At 43.5% G+C, this 16,970-nt stretch overlaps 1 protein-coding gene and 1 long non-coding RNA gene across 2 annotated transcripts in view; one reads left to right on the top strand and one right to left on the bottom strand.

Moving 5' to 3' along the window:
* The window catches only part of LOC127580303 (copine-8-like), a 249,658-nt gene extending 236,507 nt beyond the window's left edge, over window positions 1-13,151 (bottom strand). The window contains 1 exon segment of the mRNA XM_052033590.1: window positions 12,951-13,151. Coding sequence (XP_051889550.1) covers window positions 12,951-13,027 — 77 coding nt within the window. The 5' untranslated portion in view covers window positions 13,028-13,151.
* LOC127580304 (uncharacterized) lies at window positions 12,493-13,599 on the top strand. Its single transcript, XR_007957803.1, has 3 exons — window positions 12,493-12,568; window positions 12,675-12,984; window positions 13,461-13,599. It is a non-coding gene; the product is annotated as an uncharacterized LOC127580304 (long non-coding RNA).
* The last annotated feature ends 3,371 nt before the right edge of the window (window positions 13,600-16,970 follow it).

The following is a 16,970-nucleotide window of genomic DNA, read 5'->3' as shown; positions in this document are numbered from 1 at the left end:
ATATTTGCCAAAGGTCACAATCACTGGAGTGCAGGACATGCTGTGTTAACTCACACGCCTCCTTCTCCAATAGCATCTGTTGCTGTTGGTGAGAACTTTATTCTACATTCTGTTATTGCTTTTCCCTTGCACTACCTCAATGTACTGATGTGATGAAATAATCTGTACGGATGACATGCAAAACAAAGTTTTTCACTGTACCTCAGTACATGTGACAATAATAAACCAATTTACCAACTGCCAGCTCGCCATACAATGCTCAGAGAGAGAAGAAACCTACTGCTCTACTCTCTCTACACTCATGACTGTCTGGCTATGCACAGCTCAAACGCCATCTATAAATTTGCCGACGACACCACTGTTGTTGACAGAATCTCAGATGGCGACGAGGAGACGTCCAGTAGTGAGATAGATCGGCTGGTTGAGTGGTGTCGCAACAACAACCTCGCACTCAACGTCAGCAAGACCAAGGAATCGATTGTGGACTTCAGGAAGGGGAAGTCAGAAGAACACACACCAGTCCTCATTTAGGGGCCTGCAGTGGAAAAGGTGAGCAGTTTCAAGTTCCTGGGCATCAATATCTCAGAGGATCTATGCTAGGCCCAACACATTGATGCAATCACAAAGAAGGCATGCCAGTGGCTCTAATTCATTAGGTGCTTGAGGAGATCTGGTATGTCACCAAAGACTCTTGCAAGTTTTCACAGACGTACAGTGGAGAGCATTCTGACTGGTTGTATCACTGCCTGGTATGGAGGCTCCAACGTGCAGAATCGAAAGAGGCTGCAGAGGGTTGTAGATTCAAGCCAGCTCCATCACGGGCACAACCCTCCCGCCATCGAGGACATCTTCATGAGACAGTACCTCAAGAAGGTGGCATCCATCATTAAGGACCCTCACCATCGGGGACATGGCCTCTTCTCATTACTACCATCAGGGAGGAGGTACAGGAGCCTGAAGACCCACACTCAACGTTTTAGGAATAGCTTCTTCCCCTCCGCCATCAGATTTCTGAACAGTCCATGAACACTACCTCACTATTCCTCTTTTGCACTATTTATCTATCTATGGTGACTTATAGTAATTTTTGTCTTGCACTATTCCGCTGCTGCAAAACAACCAAGTTCACAACATATGCCAGTGATAATAAACCTGATTCTGATGGCACTTTCTGCACTATAATCGTGACCCAAGACCCCACAGGACCATCGGCACCATGCAAAAAATGGTTTATGAAATGGAGCTAATGAATTTCTGGGCATGAGTTTCCATATTAAAAAAATTGACAAAGCTTTAAACTCAAAGCTTCAGTGATTTGAGTTAAATGCTGGGAATGATTAGGGAAATGGCTGAAGGATAGGAAACAGTGAGTCTCGACCAAAAAAAAACGATCTTGTGAAGGAGAAGAATGCAAACTTTCAATGTACTGCCTCAAGGATAGTTTGAATTATTGAAATAACTTTAAGAAACATAAAGCAAACTGATGAACTTTTTGCAGGTGATACCAAACCATGGATTGTGATTGAGAATTTTAGAATGACCCACTGAAATGAAAATACAATCTACATCAGTAGCAATATAAACATTTAAAAGGTAGATAAATATAAATACAGGTGACCCCCCACGTTGGGGGGAGGGGGGGGAGAGCAGGGAGGTTGCATTCCTAGAAAGCAGATCTTATCACAGTTTTCTGTAACAAGAAGTCATGTTATAAATGCATGCATCAAGAAATGAGAGTTGAAAAAAAGTTTACTGATTTTGTTTTACATAAATTTTGTAAGCATGAATTTTTATTCCATATCACAGATTTTTTGGCAGTGATTTGTGAATTCCGCAAGGGTGAACTTCTGTTACCCAAACTGAGGTAACTCGTGGGTTGTCTGGACTGCACACTGAGAAACGGGAACTGATGCACTCCGTGGCTGTTGTCGAAATGATTCAATATGAACTAAGGAGGGAACAGAGAAACTTGATGCACATCATGTTCTCCACAAACAAAGGCAAAAGAATATGAACATCGTGGCTAAAACAGCACAATACAATTCAGAAAAAGCAGAGATCAAACTTGACCAAACAGTCAAGACTCAGAGGAGATTTTCAAACAGCGAAGACTGTACAGAGAAGTGCCAGAAGATTGAACCACAGCATCAAATATTTAAGTTAAAAGGAGAGGCAGAAAACAGCTTTTTGATCCAGAAGGGAGGCAGAAAATTAGTCTTGAACAAGTAGTTGAGAAATGTGAAAAGCTTCTACATAATTAGAGAAGGGGAAATTCATTCTTGTTAAAGGTAATTCTTGGATTGACATTGGGAAAAGCTCCATTGCACATGGAATGATCAACATACGAAATGGACTTCCTAGAACTGTCATCATCTTTTACTTCCTAATCTCAAGGTCAGGAATCCTCATTCAAGTGAATGAGAATTCCCACCCCACATCAGGTCAGGCTGACGTGGGATTGCAGAGCTGCATTCCCCAGTGTGATTCTGGGGAGTCCCAGCATGTGGAGTCCAGCGATGGAGCAGAGCAGATGTGCCAGCATCTGTTATTCAACTCAGCTGGGCTTACAATAGGGCCCCACAAGTCCCAGATGTACCTGCAACAACTGAATACTGGAGATTTCCTTCAGAATCACTGCCCACAGCCAACTCAACTGGGGACACTATGTTAAAGTCACAATATTATAAAGGGTACATATTTACATTGAAGTGACATCATCAAGACATGACAAAGCACTTTCTATCCCATTAAGTACTTTTAAAGAAATCACTTTTAAAGCACTCACTGTTGTAAAAAGAGAAACACAGTTGTCAGTTTGTGCAAGGCAAGCTCCCCACAAACTGCAATATTATCAGAACCAGGTTTAGTATCACTGTCTTATATGACGTGAAATTAGTTGTTTTGCGGCAGCAGTACAGAGCAAAGACATAAAATTACGATAAATTACGAAATAAATACAGTGCAACAAAAAATGGAATAATGAGGTACAAAACAATCATCTGTTTCTATGCTATTGCCTGGCAGATAAATATTTGTCAGGGGAGAAGGGCAACAGCTCACCTGTTCTTTTTCAGAACAGCTTTAGATCTTTCACATCCATCCCAAATCTGGGGCTATGGCTTAATAGTTTACAGTAAAGTCAAAAAATAAGGGCAGCACAGTGACAGGGCTAACAGAGCTGCTGGCTCACAGCTCCAGTGGCCTGGGTTCAATTCTGACCTTTGGGGCTGTCCAGTGAAGTTTGGACGACATGGGTTTCCTCTGGGTGTCCTAGTTTCCTCCCACATCCCAAAGTTGTGCAGGTTGGTCAGTTAATTGGCTGCTGTAAATTGTCCTCAGTGCATAGAGGAGTTGTAGAATCTCCTGAGGCAGGTGGGGGGAGGGGGGTAAATTTGTGAAGGAATGGGATTGCTCTGTGAGCCAGCATACATTTAATGGGCCAAATAGCCCCCTCCCATGGTGTAAGGAAATATAAATGTCTGAAAACTAGCAGAGACACAAGAGACTGCAGATGCTGGAATCTGGAGCAACAAACAATCTGCTGGAGGAACTCAGCAGGTGGGGGAGGAATTGATTCAGGGTTTCGACCCATAACAACAAGAATTCCTTTAATATTATTGCTTTCCTTTGCTTGAAGAAACAGACAACCACAATCTGTGCTCCTCACGTGTTTTGAGATTTATGATTAAAGGAATTAACATTAGCAGAGATGATCATTAACCCAAGGATGGTTTGACATCAGCTGCATTTGTCAATTTGGGATTCTCAATCTGCCAGATCATATGGAATCTCTAATGCAATAATGCTGGTGTCTCAGGTCATCACTTGCTAAAAATACATCTGAAATTACAGAAACAAGAAAAATTATCGATATCATTTTTGTACCTGATATTCAGAAAGAGTGTTGCTGAGAAGATTCCCTTATTCAACACAAAAATATCTCACTTCATGAAGTGAAATATGTTCAACATCAAGAGGATGATAATAGTGCACGTGTACTGTGGTGGGATATGGAAATAACCCAGTTTGTTGAAGGACTCAGACAACAGCAGCCTCAAATCTACAGTACAGTGCACACTTACTTATTAATGTAAAAATTAAGACAAAGATTAATCAAAGATGAACAAAGAAACCCAAATAAAAATTAGGACATGTCAGCTTACTGCTCTCTCCTGTGTCCATGCTAGGCTGCATGGCCCCCTTCTGTCCTCCCTGCACTGCTAACAATTCAACACAGATCCCAGGAAGTTTATCATTTGCTTTCAAATACCATGGTTCCCAATATTTATAAAAATTGATCAATAAATACTCATCTTGATTGCTTTTATTGAATAGGGCTCAGATCATCCTATTTTACTATACAAGCTCATTCACAGAAGAAATCTGCACTAACTGTTGCATAAATAAAATTTAAGATTCTGCATTTGAAGATTCAACTGGAGAACCAAACTGAAATGAACACTGTACTATCAATTATACTCCAATAGACAAAACCCATTTTCTTTAAGTTCAAAAGGACTAAATTCAGCAAAAGCTCTGATTTTTTCACTAGAAAGATTTGTGTTACACTTTTCTCCCTCTCCAATTGGAACGATGATAACTCACGTTATGCATGGCTCAACGGGTGTTGGGAACTTTGTCGTTCCCTGACATTCTCCTGGGCAGGCTGAACCAAGTGGTGTCAAGAGGTGACAAGATGTTCATTAGGACACACAGGGTATGTATTACAGCTGTTTTCAACCGCATCATCGACAGGGTACAGTTTAACTTGCATCTGGTCATTGAGAAAGCGTTCTGATAGAATGCCTCATTTAAATAGATCTGAAGAGCTGCCCGACCCAGAAGCCCACGGTTTTGAAAAGCCAGAAGCAGACCTAATCCATTAATTGAGACGCTCCTGCCAAGGCAAGTACCTCTTCTAGACCTACAGAAATAAATTTGAAATTTATCTCTTTCGGGCCATTTCAGCCACAGAGCATTGAAAACCAGTCAGACTGTACTCACATCCAAATCCTATCCTAAGATCAGGATTCTTTACACATTATAGGAACCAGATTTGCAATTCAAGGGAATCTACCATCTGGAATGGCTGGGTATTTCAGCTCGTCTCTCTAAAGCCCCCTCAACTCCATGAACTTTCCTACAGCAGGTAAGGATATGTGGTGATCAAAAACAATACCCCAAATAATCTTATCCCACATTTTGAAAAGGAAGGAAGAGAAGCAGTGGTATTATTTTGACCTAAAACATCAACTCTGTTTCTCTTCCCACAGATGCTGCCTTGGAACAGCTGAGCACTTGCAGTATTTTCTGTTGGTGTTTTGGATTTCCAGCATCAAGTCAAGTCGAGTTTATTGTCATATGGATAAGTACAGTGAGGTACAGGTACAATGAGACACTTGCTTGAAGCAGCATCACAGGCACACAGATTCAGATAACAGCACATAGAACACAAGTTATACATAAATTATAAAAGATAGTGAAGAAAAAAAGTATGCGAAAGAAGATATCAGTGCAACAAAAAACACAATCAGAGACAAGTCCACAGTAGTGCAAGAGGTGGTCCATAGTGTTGCATTGCTGAGGTAGGATTAGGGTCTGCAGTTGTTTGATTTTCAATTACTGTGTTGAGACCTCAGCTGGTAAACACACTGCAGGTTGTAAAATTAAGACATGTAGATCAGGGAGTTCATGTCTGTGATCTTGGACTCAAGTCACTTTACCGATTTCAGCCAGCACTATGAAGTGGCAGTTTACTGCAAATGGCTCCGACACTGTAAAGATTTTAACTTAAAATTGTTTCTTTCTGGTTCCCTTCCTTCTTTAGTTAGATGTGGGAGAAGATCATTTGGGTTTCTGCTTTTGATGACTACTTATCCAGAGCCACTGTGGGACTGTATATGGACTTGAGGGAACTTTGCTCTGAGAAAGGGTATTTATCAGAAACATTAACTCAGCTTCTCCTTCCACAGGTTCTCTTATTTCAAAAATAAACTTCATAATAAAAAATATACAAAATAATAAACAGAGTGCAAAACTTTTTACATTCATGGTCAATACATTCAGTTGTACTAACTTTTTTTAAAACTATGGTACCATTGCCACTCATGTGGCCCCCTGGGGTGAGACACAATTTCAATGCTTGAGGGGCTTCCCCACCTGACTCGGCCCCTCCACATTCGGTAGGGGAAGGAGCCCGGACTGTGGTCCTTCCCCACAGAGCCTTAGCATTGGCTGCACTGAGCTTCAGTGCGTCCCTCGGCATGTATTCCTGTAGCCTGGAATGTGCCAGTCGGCAGCATTACCTTAGGGACATCTGCCTGACCCGCTGAGTGCTTCCAACATTTCTGCTGTGAGGTCTCAGTAAAGTCCTGGTTTCAGTTTGACTAATGCAAGATTAACAGATTATGGCAAATTTCAACAAAGGCTTGAGATACTGCTATCACCAAAAATATTTATTTCAGTACTAGAAATGCTGTCACCATACTGAAAATACAACTGTATATTTATCCTCCATTATTTAATTGTAAAAGGCAATTTATATTAGTCAGGGACTAAACAATCACAAAATTAAAACAGAAATTCATTCAAGTAATAAATGGAAAGATGATACCAGAACCATCAAACAATGCAATCACTGAGTACTGACAATCTTAAGAGCCAGGACTTTAGCGAAAGGAAGCAGGTTAAACAAGTTGAAGTGAATACAAAGATTAAATTGTGCCAATGCAAAGTAAAACCAGCTGCAGTGAAATAGAAAAGGCCATCAAAGCAAACCAAACAGGTAAGTTATCTGAAAAAGTTTTGTTGCTCATCAAGAAATGTTCCCATGAAATTGTTTGTTTTCCACATTAAACTAACACTCAGGAAACCAAATTCTGGAAAGGATCAAGAAAGCAATTTGCATTTCTGATACACTCATGCTCAAAAAGAAAATCAGTGATTACAGTAATCATTGGCTGTATTTTTCACATTCAAATCATCCCACTTATAAGTTAGTTTCTCATGGCAAAGTCATCATCTAAAGCACTTCATAGATAAATACATGCTTCAATTAAAGAACACCACCTCTCAAAGCAAGCAAGCTCCCTGCCTCAGATCCAAAATCATTGAAGAATGTCTGTAAGAAAATAGAGTACTCACTCCATCAATACAAAGAGAGAAACCTTATTTTACATAGCTGATCTGCAAGGATTGCCCCTTGATGTTTTGTCTGGGGTCCATTATTCCAACTTGCTGCCATTCCAAGCCATGTTGGGATCAGTTTTGAAAAAACAACAAGATGCTGGAGGAACTCAGCAGGCCAGGCAGCATCCGTGGTGAACAACAGTCAACATTTTGGGTCAGGACCCTTCTTCAGGACTGAGGACTTCAGGACCCTGAAGAAGGGTCCTGACCCGGAACATTGACTGTCTGCTTTTCTCCAAGGATGCTGCCTGGCCTGCTGAGTTCCTCCAGCATCTTGTTGCTTTTTCATCTAGATTCCAGCATCTGCATTTCTCTTGGCACCACTTTTATATTGGGAATGCTTGAAATCTTCCAGTTCACCACATTTGTTACTCCAAAATAGACATATTTTCATTACTGCCCACATTTGCAGACGATATCCCTCACAGTCATCCAGTTCACTCCATCAGTTTCCCTAACATGCCTCCCCCAGTCAATGAAAGGGACATTCACAAAAACAGGCCTTTCTGCTCTCCAAGGTGCAGGTGAAAAATAGTCCAAGCTATATATTCAGAAAAAAGGGAGCCAAGTCACCAAAACTCTTCTATACCCGCCTTGTGAAGTCACAGGTGAGAGACGAAAGAAAAAAAAATGACAAACACAGGAAGAAACAGAGTGCTGAAGCAGTACAACAAAAGGGAGAGGCTCAACCTCAAAAATCATTGGGTCATCAGGTGCAGACACTGGACAGAAAATGGCAAATGGCTACAGCAGACATCTTTCAAAATATGGGTCTGCTACCTCTCGTGATCTTTGAAGTCAACGCCAAAGAAAAATAATTATTAACCCTCCTCATTTCATCAAATTAGTGCCGCATGTGTTTGAGCACTGCATCAGGAAGGTCCCAGTTTCACACCACCACTTGGAATGGGTCACTCAGTGCCATCTGATGAGCAACGCAATGAGACTATTGGTCTGATGAACTCTTGGGAAGTCTGAAAATCGCAATTTTTGATTGAACAGTCCTTTTTCAAATTGTGTACCACAAAACAAATTCTTACAGTGGAACAAACAGTGGGGGAAAGGCAGGAACAGTGCAAGTACCCAGCAAGGGTGAGGAGGTATACAATCTCTACCTATAGGAGTTCACATGCAGCAAACAAACACTGGTCATTCCAACTGATTCTTTTAACGTTGGACACAAACGTGGCTTTCTGCTCTTCTCATTTTGCTGCTCACAATTTAGTTAAGCCGCCAGAGGGATACCTCATGAAATGAAAGCCATGACCAATGTACATGTAATAATTTAATGAGCCATTTCCTTTTCAGAATTCTTGCTACATTCTTCATACAGTCCACAGTCCTGAAGTGACACATTCTCAGATTTCAATCATGGCAGAAATCTGTACACTCATCAATCTCAGTAATTTAAAGATGTTTTCATATTTGTCTTGTTACAAAAGAAACAGATGCATCAACATACCAGCCTTATATCATGGGGTTATTCCAGGAAAGTAGATTAAAGATAAAAGATCAGCCGTAACCAAATTAAACTACAGAGCAGGCACAAGGAACTGAAGGATCTTGCCCTGCCCTTGTTTCTTATGTTCTTTTAATTCTCATGACTCCATTTTTAGTTATGGCACATGCTGATAACACAGAATCCACAACTTTAAAAAGTATATTCTTATTTGGAAGTTATTCTGCTGTGGAATCACAGAACCACAAAGCACCACCTGGGTGCCAGAGGTGATATCCATCGGTTGTGCCATTTACCATGGCCCTATCAACCTTCTCTTTCAGCGCGTGAGACTCCATGGCACTTTTCAGCAAAAATGCAAGTCTTCCTGCAGCATTGCATTCTCGATTTTAATTGGTTGGACGTGAACCACAAAGACTCCAGTCTCCAGCATGGCCAGAGCCAAAATTAGTCCTTCCATTGGTATTCATTCGGAATCTAGCTATAAAAGTAAAGATGCCTTGTTGATAACTCTTTGAAGGAATATTCATTGATCACTGTGGGATTTTTGTAAACGACACATCAATCTCCATTTTCAGAATATCCTTTCCCCCTTTCTTAGCAATGTGTCTGTTCAAATTAAGACGTCAGGAACATGAGATCTTCCAAGGCTTTAGGGCAGTGTCCATCCATACCAGCACTGCTCAGATTGGCAACATATTGGAATGACAGACCACATTCACACCTTCACCATTCAATGTCATCATGCCTTGCACATCCAAAACTCGGTGGTTTGTGATATCTTTGAGAAACAGATGGTCATGATTTTATAAGAGACAGTGAAATAACTTTTAAAGTGCCTTATGTCGTAGAAGTAGGCTGATGAAATTCTAGCTTCAGCAATGCACATCAATTTTCTGAGCAATCACTATTTCTACAGTCTTGCCTTTTTGTTTGGCCATTCATACCAAACTGGACCCATCCTACAACAGTATTATGGGACATCGACTCTTGTTGCCTAATGTTGGTAAGTTATTTGCATCACTGACTTTGCTTTCAAACTGTAAATACGTATAACTGTGTTACACAAAAATTAATCCTGGCAAAGCCAGCTGAATTTTTAGGTAGTTTCATCATTAAGGTTACATTGTGCACTTTCATTAACATTATAAAAGGTGACGAATTTCTTGTTAAACTGTCAAAATGCTGAATAATGCTTTAAAGTCAAGAAATAAGAATTAACTGCATTCATTAATCAAGAATACAATGCAATGTGGTTGCCATGCTGTTATCAGAAGGATATATATGCCTCTGATCTGACATTTCAAGTCACTTGTTGGAACCACTGAATTGGCTATGTGTTTACCTCACACCATGCAGTTCTACAATTAAGGAAAAGATCACAAACATCCAAGGTTCAATAAAATACCACACAACTCTCAACACCGTTCAGAACAAAGCACCCAGTCCATCATACCAAACATTCATTCCCTATACCACAAGTGCACAGTGTGCGCTATTCCCCGCACCATCCTCAAAATGCACTGCAGTTATTCACCTAGGCTACCCTAACAGCACCTCCCAAGCTCACAACCGTGACCATCAAGGATTGCAGGGGCACATGGGAATGCCACCATCTGCAGGTCCCTTCCAAGTCACACACCATCCTGACTTGTAAATACATCAGTGTTCCTTTGATGTCATTGCATCCAAGTCCTGGAACTCCTGACCCAACAGTACCTAGAAGTAGCTTCACTGGAAGGATTGTAGTGTTTGGAGGTGGTTGCTTCACCACCTTCTTAAGGACAGTTAGGAATGGGCAATTAATGCTGGCTTTATCAGCAATGCCCAGATTTCCAAAAAAAAATCTTCATTTGGAGAAAAACAAAGAGTTGAGAAGTGCGAGCAGTACATCCAGGAAGTACACTAAATAAGAAGTATCTTTCTCAATGATATTTAGTACAAGATATTTTAGCAATGCAAAGTATTCACAACTATGCACGGGAACTCTGGCATGATATTTCAAAGATTTATGCCAAAATCACCAATTTCTTTACTGATAGATGTATTGTCTGTGACATGGATACATTAAGTAGTGGAAGGTGTGTAACTGTTACAAATGTGATTTTGCCAACAGGTGTGTGACTTGCAACTATCCTGGTCTCCATGATGAATAACGAATAGCTCTTGGCAATTATCAAGCATTCATCAGCAGATTAAGGAAGCATCTAACCCGAAGCTAACATGTGATCAAATTCCAGCACCATTTTACAAACTCCTGTAGAAAACAAGAATCCAGTGCTGCCACGTCAATTTTGCAAGATTGGGGGGGTCTGAGCTGGCTTAAGTTGTTTGGGACGGAAAAGCTGAAGCGGACACAGTGACGACCACTCAAGTGAAAGCACCAATTTCAAATTGTGATGAGTTTCAAACAGAGTTACTGTGCGGGTGAAATCAGCGTGTTTGTTCTGAAGTCTTTAAAGCATCCTGCTACAAATGAGGAGTCACGGTACAAATCAGAGATTTCGGGGACATAAAAGGCACCCCGCTTCCAAAATTAGATGTTTCTTCGTTATTTTTTGTATTTAAAATGAGTGTACACATAATTAGATTAGCAATAGTGTTTAGAATCTCCGTGCACGTAAATAAACAGCAGGTGGAGGTCCGAGGGATCACCTTCACGAAGCAAGATGCCAAGAATGCCGGTGGTAACAGGAGGTACAGGCCCCTCCCCTCCACCACCCCGGCCCACGGGAAGCAAAACGGCTTTTAAAACAAAACTAACAAACTATTTTTTTAAAACCCCCAGTGCGCTGAGATCAAAAATCGGCTTCTTTTAAGTGAGACCAGCGCCTCGGGAGTTAATGAACTGAACTGGGAAATTCCTGCGCTTGTTGGCAAGCGCTGTGTGATAATTCCCAGAGCTGGCGCTTCGAGAACTTACAGGGGAAGAGGAGGGAGGGAAGGAGGAAGAGGAGGGAGGGAAGGAGGAAGAGGAGGGAGGGAAGGAGGAAGAGGAGGGAGGGAAGGAGGAAGAGGAGGGAGGGAAGGAGGAAGAGGAGGGAGGGAAGGAGGAAGAGGAGGGAGGGAAGGAGGAAGAGGAGGGAAGGAGGAAGAGGAGGAAGAGGAGGGAAGGAGGAAGAGGAGGGAAGGAGGAAGAGGAGGGAAGGAGGGAAGGGGAGGGGAGGGGAGGGAAGGGGAGGGGAGGGAAGGGGAGGGGAGGGGAAGGAAGGGGAGGGGAGGGGAAGGAAGGGGAGGGGAGGGGAAGGAAGGGGAGGGGAGGGGAAGGAAGGGGAGGGGAGGGGAAGGAAGGGGAGGGGAGGGGAAGGAAGGGGAGGGGAGGGGAGGGGAAGGAAGGGGAGGGGAGGGGAAGGAAGGGGAGGGGAAGGAAGGGGAGGGGAGGGGAGGGGAAGGAAAGGAAGGGGAGGGGAGGGGAGGGGAGGGGAGGGGAGGGGAGGGGAGGGGAAGGGAGGGGAGGGGAGGGGAGGGGAGGAGAGGAGGAAGGGGAGGGGAGGAGAGGAGGAAGGGGAGGAGAGGAGGAAGGGGAGGGGAAGGGGAGGGGAGGGGAGGGGAGGGGAGGGGAGGGGAGGGAGGGGAGGGAGGGGAGGGGGGGAGGGGAGGGAGGGAGGGGAGGGGAGGGGGGAGGGGAGGGGGGGGAGGGGGGAGGGGAGGGGGGGGAGGGGGGAGGGGAGGGGGGGGGAGGGGGGAGGGGAGGGGGGGGAGGGGGGGAGGGAGGGGAGGGGAGGGAGGGAGGGGAGGGGAGGGGAGGGGGGGGGGAGGGGAGGGGAGGGGGGGGGAGGGGAGGGGAGGGAGGGAAGGAGGGGTTCGGACACCCAACCCCCCCCCCCCCCCCGGTCAGTTCACCACACCACCGCATCACCTCAGCTACATTCTCGGACACGAATCGAACTACATGATCAAACGTACCGCGGATCAGATGCAGTAAAGTTAATGTTTCTTTCCCACCCCCTCCCTCCTCGTCACCCCAGACATACTTTCCTGTCAACTTTCCAAGACTCAGTCTAACGCCTTTAACTTCAACCGACAGTCACCCGGGAAGGCGGCAGGTGAACGATTTGCCGGCGATCCCGACAGGACCTGGGATGCCCGCCCCACGTTGTGAAGGAAGGGGCAGGAAGCCGGGTCACGGTTCTCACCTCGACTTTCTCCAAGTCATTCTCAGTGCCTCACTTCGCCGGGGCGCTCAGCCGCCCATCCAGGCTGGGTGTGAAAGTGAACCGCTGAAGACACTTCACGCTCAGCGCGCCGGAGCTGGTCCTCGCGTGCTTTTCAACCAGGGGAGGGGTGCTAGGATGTTCCTTACCTGCAGGAGATGGTGATCTCCACTTTAGTGGCCGGTATGTTGGCGTGGAGAGGATCGAAGTCTCCGATGGACGCCATTGTTACTGAAGCCTCGCACGGCGTCTCCCAGCCGAGCCCTGAAGCACTGAGCGGCTCCACTGCTCGGCTCGGCTCGGGTTAGCGTGTGCCCGAGTGATGTCACTTCATAACAAAACACAAGGAAACGTCCGCAGGCGGGGAGGGAGGGAGGGAGAGAGAGCAACAGCACTGAGCTGTATCTGCACCAAAATTCCCAACTAGCCCAGCTGAGAGGAGGAGCACTTACAGGCATTTTCCTCAACGGTGGAGGCGGGGGGAATTTCGAAGAAATTTAAAGAGAGGATGTGAAAGTGCACTGCAATCCCAAAATGGTTATGGAACTGTTCGCGTTGTCGATAGCACCTTCGCAAACAATATAGGAAAAATGTGTAAACATGAGGAGACGTGCGTTAGTGTTTGTTTTATACAATTGAAAGTTTTCTTTTATTCACAGGCCAACTCGACTGGAAAACCGTTCCAAAGCTATTTGAAGAAATGCAATAATTGATAACGTTTCTTCAAACAACAATCTACCACAACCGACGTTGACTCCATGTTACTGCAGTAATACTTTCCAAAATATTAAATCTAATAAATAAAATACCGTGCTTGCTATTCACTGATGAATTTCGAGTTAAATGTGAGACGTATTGCAATCTCCGTGGTTCTGCATTGTGATGACGGTGTAAACTTTAGAATTAAGTAAATAAAAAAGCAGCAGTCCAGTTCCGGTTGGAGGCTCTGGGTTATCCCGGAGTCTACAGGGAAATACCTGCTTCATGTGGACGTTACGAATGGTAACGAGTGGGGGCAGGCAAAATTGTCCCAATATGCTGCTAAACAGCATGAGCTGGTTTTTCGTTTTAGTAATTTACAATTTGACCACTGTCCGCCCGTCCATGGTCAATTTCAGACTACTTTTGTGGAAAACGTTCATCGATTTATTTTAATGCACTGCATTCACACCGTGAGCTCATTGCATCGCAAGCATCTCTTTTTGTACGAAAGCCTAACCAGACGCGATTTCTCACAGATACGAGTGGAATAGGCCAACAAGCAAATAGCAGGGATGAGACGTGGTGAAAGCTGATGCACAAGTAAAAAATAATTGGCTCGGAGTTACGGGGAAGTACAGATTTCGAAAGTAGCTCGTAGGTTTTGTTATCCTCTCAGGGTATTGTACACGTCATTGAAGTTTGGGTCAAGAAATTGACAGATATGACAAGGATGATTTCCAAACACTGATTTACTTATTGTAACATGTGGGCTGTCGACAATGAATCTGGGAGGAAACGTGTTCAGAAATAAACACAAATGATAGGAAATATTTTTTTATTTAATCACGCTGGCAGGTTTATCTTTTAAACAATCAGCCAAAACAAACTGCAGCCGAAAGACTGGCCGTTCTCTTGCGCGTCGCTGTTAGTTGGTAATTTGCAAGAACAGATTGTTGTCAGATACGGCTGATGGTTGCAAATATTGGTTCAAAAAGTTGATTGCATTCGAGTAAAATGCGATCGCGCCGTATGCCACTCACAACATATATGGTTGGAATGTTTTTAGGTCAGATTTTGAAATAGATGGCTGACTCGGACGTCAGTTTTTAACTGAGGTTCCCCATTCTTTTTACTCGTTGTTTAAGGGTGATGGGTAAAGTAACATGGATCAGAATCCGATTTATTATCACTGACGTAAGGTTTTGATGAGAAAGGTCGAAGAGCTGGATAAAAATAGCAGATCAGTGGGGTGGAGGGCTAAGAAAGGTAATGAGGTTTTTGTGATCAAGGTACTGGAATGGCGGAAAGAAACAATCAAAGCTAAAGGCACAATACCTAAATTTGCTAAAAGTTTGCAACAAAGTAAATGTCCTAATATTAACAGGTAAAAAAAACTGCAGATGCTGAAATTAAAACAGAAAATGCTGGAAATACTCAGCAGGTCACGCAGCATCTGTCGAAAATGAAACGGAGGGAACGTTTGAGGTCAAAGACTATTCATCAGATCTGGAAAAAGTGAAAAATTAAGCATGTTTTAAGTTGCCGAAAGGGATGAGCGGAGATAGCAAAGGGGATGTGTGCGATCGGATAAAGACCAGGGTTGTCCTGGTGGCTCAATGCTTTCGGTGTTAACTGATTAGTAAGTGAATGAGAGCAGTTAGAGAAAAAACAAAAGAACATGCTAGAAATGTGAGCAATGGCAACTGCCCTGCCCCACACCCCAAAGTTTCAACATATTCCTTTGGATACTTTTTCTCTCTCTAACTATCCTCGCTTACCTATTAAGCACCAAATACAGTGTGTCAGCTGGAGAAACAGTTCGGTATTTTCTCTCGGCACGTTAGTCTTTAGGACACAAAATTGAATTCAACAATTTCAGATAACTATTCCTGTTTGTGCCAGAACTGGCCAGTCTGAACTTTAGCTCAGCTTTTCTTTCTGCACAGGTGCAGCCTGATCTTCACGGTAGTTCAGAGTTCCAGTAACTTTTGTTCTACACCTGACAGGTCCAAGCAAGGTCTTTGTTTTTTCCCCTCTGTCCAAATTCCCCTATGCATCTATTACCTGGACAGCACTGAAAGCACCACAATCACCCAGACAACCATGGTCTGCATTCTATCACAAACATTTCTTTTGTTTGTAAACATTCTCTGTAAACACACTTGTCTTCTCATTCCAAAGAAAGGTAATTGACCTGAAATCTTAACTCTTCCTGTTTGTGTCAGAAATGGCCAGTTCCAACACGAGGTCATCCACCTGCAGCTTTAGCTCAATGTTTCTCTCTCCACAGATGCTGCCTGACCAGTTGGATATTTCCAGCCCTTTGTTTTTTTTTAAATAAATGGGTTCAACCTATCTTGCAGACATGGTTGAGGGGTGATCAAGGCTGGGAGCTAAATATTGCAGGGTTTTTGATTTTTAGAGAGATAAAATGGAAAGGGGATTGGGCGGTGAGAGCCCTGGTAATAAAAGATGGAAGAAAGGGAGGAGAGAAAAAAGACTTAGCATGGAAAGTCAAGAAGCTGAGTCAGTTTGGGGAAAGCCAAGGAACAACAAAGGGGAAAAAAATACAAGTTCGGGTAGTCCTAATAGTATTGGGCATAAATCAGGAAAAGAGGGGTGTATGAAATAAGGGTAAAACAGTATACAGGTTTTCATATGCTCTGGCCATTTGAAACTTGCAGTGAGAGTATGAAGGCTTCGTTTGAGAACTGTTTTCAAGTCAATTTGAACATTGGAGGATCCAACCAAGGAACAGACTTCTTGGATGTAATATTTTGCAATGAGACAGGGGGAGTACCTGTATACAAGAAGCCTCCCAGGGTTCATGATATGAGCTGATTTTAAAATAGATCTGAGAGTGATTTAGTTAAGTCTGAAATCAGGGCCAATAATCTGAAATGAGAAAACTATACTGAGTCAATCAGGACTTTCTACAGTGAATCAAATATGGAAAAGAATTTGCATGGCAATGTAGAAAGGGTGGGAGAATGGGTCTAACTATAGAGAACTTAAACTGAATGGGCCAAATAACCTTCTTCTGTTTGTAACAGTTCTGTGGGGAGACTGTAGATTTGGAATCTGTAGCAACAAACAAACTGCTGGAAGTACTCAGCAGGTCAAGCAGCATCTGTGCAGGCAAAGGGAATGGTCGATGTTTCAGGGCACCTCTCCCCTCCCTCACCCCTCCCTCTCACCTTGTTATTCTGGCTATCTCCCCTCTATACTCTCAGTCCTGAAGCAGGGTCTTGACTCAAAACGACGACCATCCCTTTGCCTGCACAGATACTGCCTGAAGCACTGGGTTCCTCCAGCAGTTTGTCGTTTTGCTCCAAATTACAGTGTCTGCAGTCTCCCTGTGTCTCCACAGAACTGTTTTAAACAGGAGAAGGTGATTTGGCCCATTCAGTTTAAGTTGGCCCACTGAGTTCCTCCACCAGTTTGTTTTTTCATAACAGTTCTGTGAC

This window comes from Pristis pectinata, chromosome 19, assembly GCF_009764475.1.
Source record: "Pristis pectinata isolate sPriPec2 chromosome 19, sPriPec2.1.pri, whole genome shotgun sequence".
In the NCBI taxonomy this organism is placed as follows: domain Eukaryota; kingdom Metazoa; phylum Chordata; class Chondrichthyes; order Rhinopristiformes; family Pristidae; genus Pristis; species Pristis pectinata.
The sequence above is the reverse complement of the archived record's forward strand: the minus strand, read 5'-3'. Positions and strand labels throughout refer to the sequence as shown.